This window comes from Peromyscus maniculatus, chromosome 1 (genome assembly GCF_049852395.1).
Source record: "Peromyscus maniculatus bairdii isolate BWxNUB_F1_BW_parent chromosome 1, HU_Pman_BW_mat_3.1, whole genome shotgun sequence".
NCBI classification, from domain to species: Eukaryota; Metazoa; Chordata; class Mammalia; order Rodentia; family Cricetidae; genus Peromyscus; species Peromyscus maniculatus.
The window spans coordinates 114,569,813-114,572,626 of NC_134852.1; the positions used below are offsets into that span (position 1 = coordinate 114,569,813).

The window sequence follows — 2,814 nt, forward strand, 5'->3', positions numbered from 1 at the left end:
AGAAATCAGCAGTCCAGAAATTTCACTTTTACCTCTTTCACGGAACTATTGAAGGCTTCATGTGAGTGTTTGCTTCTACCATGACAAGCATCATAGACCTTTCATCACCAACTGAACAAAGAACCACAGGAGGCTATGATCTTTCCTCAAAATTTACTGTAGTTAAGCCGGGCGTTGGTGGCGCACGCCTTTAATCCCAGCACTCGGGAGGCAGAGCCAGGCGAATCTCTGTGAGTTCGAGGCCAGCCTGGGCTACCAAGTGAGCTCCAGGAGAGGCGCAAAGCTACACAGAGAAACCCTGTCTCTAAAAACAAAAAAAAAAAATTACTGTAGTTGAATACTAGTAACTGCTTGACAAAGAATAAGCTTAAGTATATATATATATATATATATATATTCACTTTCCTCTCAAATTCTCTTTTTTCAGGTATCATGGTCAGTGGCGAGAGGACAGAATGATGAGCTCAGTGAAACCCAACAACATGTCATATCTGAACCCTAGAACTGTAATTTTGATTGGAATCCCTGGACTAGAGCATCTGCAGTTTTGGATTGGATTCCCATTTTTTGCAGTGTGTCTAGTGGCTCTTTTGGGAAATATTATTTTATTGATCATCATCCCAGCTGAGCGTAGCTTGCACCAACCCATGTATATCTTCCTGGCTGTGCTGGCAGCCACAGACGTAGGACTCTGTGCAGCAATTGCCCCCAAAATGTTAGCCATCTTTTGGTTTAGAGCTTATTCCATGGCCTTTGATGCCTGCCTAGCCCAGCTGTTCTTCATCCACACTTTGCAGTGCATGGAGTCTGGCATTCTATTAGCAATGGCTTTTGATCGTTACATTGCCATCTGTGATCCTCTGAGGCACACATCTATCCTTACACCTTCAATTCTGGGTCGTATGATAGCGGTGGTGGTAATTCGAGCAATAGTGCTAGTAGGTCTGTTACCAATTCTAATAAAAAGACTGCATCTTTTTCATTCCATTCAAATTGACCACTCTTATTGTGAACACATGGCTGTGGTGAAGCTTGCAGCAGATGATGCACAAGTAAATAAAATATGTGGTCTTTTTGTGGGGTTTAGCATTCTGGGATTTGATATGATTTTTATCCTCATATCTTATACACTGATATTCCAGGCTGTTTTTCATCTTCAACAGAAGGAGGCACGGATGAAAGCCTTCAACACCTGCACAGCTCATATTTTTGTTTTTCTGGAGTTTTATATTCTAGCCTTTTTCTCCTTTTTCAGCCACCGTTTTGGCCATGTTGTTCCTTCAACTCACATTCTTCTGTCTACCATCTACCTCCTCCTGCCTCCTGCTCTCAACCCTATTGTCTATGGTGTAAAAAACATGGTCATTCGTAAGAGGGTGGCACAGATCTTTCTTCTAAATCGTGGATGTCAGCAGTGATCTGCCAGACACTGCCTTGCAGAAAAGGTTGTGTCTTTCTAGAGATGAGAAAGGTTTCTACTCTGTGCTCATTGTACAGGTTCCACATCCTCATGATGGAACATGAAGAGATTCACTTCTACAATTAGAAATGGATTGAAATAGAAAGTCCTCAGAATAAGACTGCTATCATGTCCTCATCTCTGATATGCTTGATTTCAAATACACATATCTCATATTTCCTTTTTTAATTAGGTTTAATCTGTGGTACATGTACTTTTTGATTAAAAATGAAAGTGTTAGTTATTTGCTGATTACTCAAGGTAATATTTTTAATATATCATCTCATACATAGGTTCATTTTTGTTATTGATTTTATTGTATTGTTCATGTTTTATATTTTCATCCTATTAAATTAAAAATAACAAAAATAAGTTAAAATTTAATAGGATTTATACTCAGTATGATTATTATGCTAATAATTACTTATTGAGATTTTTATTTATTTCTAAATAAATTCTTATATACTTGTAATCTAATCATTGCCATTAGAAAGTATTAATATTTGCATTTTGTCCCAGTATAACCATTATACTATGTGGCTTTGTAATTAATATGTTTATTATTTATTATATTGTGTGTGTATGTGTGTGTGTATGTGTGTGTGTGTGTGTGTGTGTGTAAATGATCTGTTTACAACTTAATTTAAGGGATTAAGGAAATGGTTCAATGTTTATGAGTGAGCACTTGTTAATCTCTCAAAAGACCCGGGTTTGGTTCCTATCATACACATCTTGGTTCACAACCACCTGGTTCACAACCACCAGGGAATCTGACACATTTTACAGAACTCTGTGGGCAGGTAGTACACACTTGTTGCAAATTCATATAAGAAGAAAACACACTCAAACACATAAAATAAAATAAATATTAATAGATAACTAAAAGTAGATGAATTGAAATTTGAGCAAGTAATTAATAATTAAAAAATTCAGAGAAGCAGAGATATCTCTCCAGCACAAAATAAATCACTGACATAAAGAAATGAAATAATAAACTGAATTCTATGTATGTTAAAATGTAAAGCATATTTTGAATAAATATGTAGCAATAAAATTCAATAATATAGGGGGCTGGAGAGATGGCTCAGCAGTTAAGAGCACTAGCTGTTCTTCCAGAGGTCCTGAGTTCAATTCCCAGCAACCACATGTTGGCTCACAACCATCTGTAATGAGATCTGGTTCCCTCTTCTGGCCTGCAGTCATATATGTAGGCAGAACACTTTATACATAATAAATAAAAAAAAAAACCAATAATATAAGTATACTTATTACACTTCCTGGAGGATATGTTTTGAAATTCTTTTCTAAGTGAATTCGATTCCTGTTCTACAGTTGGCAACATATGCCTAGTACTG

At 36.6% G+C, this 2,814-nt stretch overlaps 1 protein-coding gene across 1 annotated transcript; it reads left to right on the plus strand.

Moving 5' to 3' along the window:
• The first annotated feature begins 455 nt into the window (after positions 1-455).
• Positions 456-1,418, plus strand: LOC102921627 (olfactory receptor 52A1-like). The gene has a single exon (XM_006978986.2). It carries the CDS (start codon positions 456-458, stop codon positions 1,416-1,418), a length of 963 nt encoding a protein of 320 aa, XP_006979048.2.
• Positions 1,419-2,814: the final 1,396 nt, after the last annotated feature.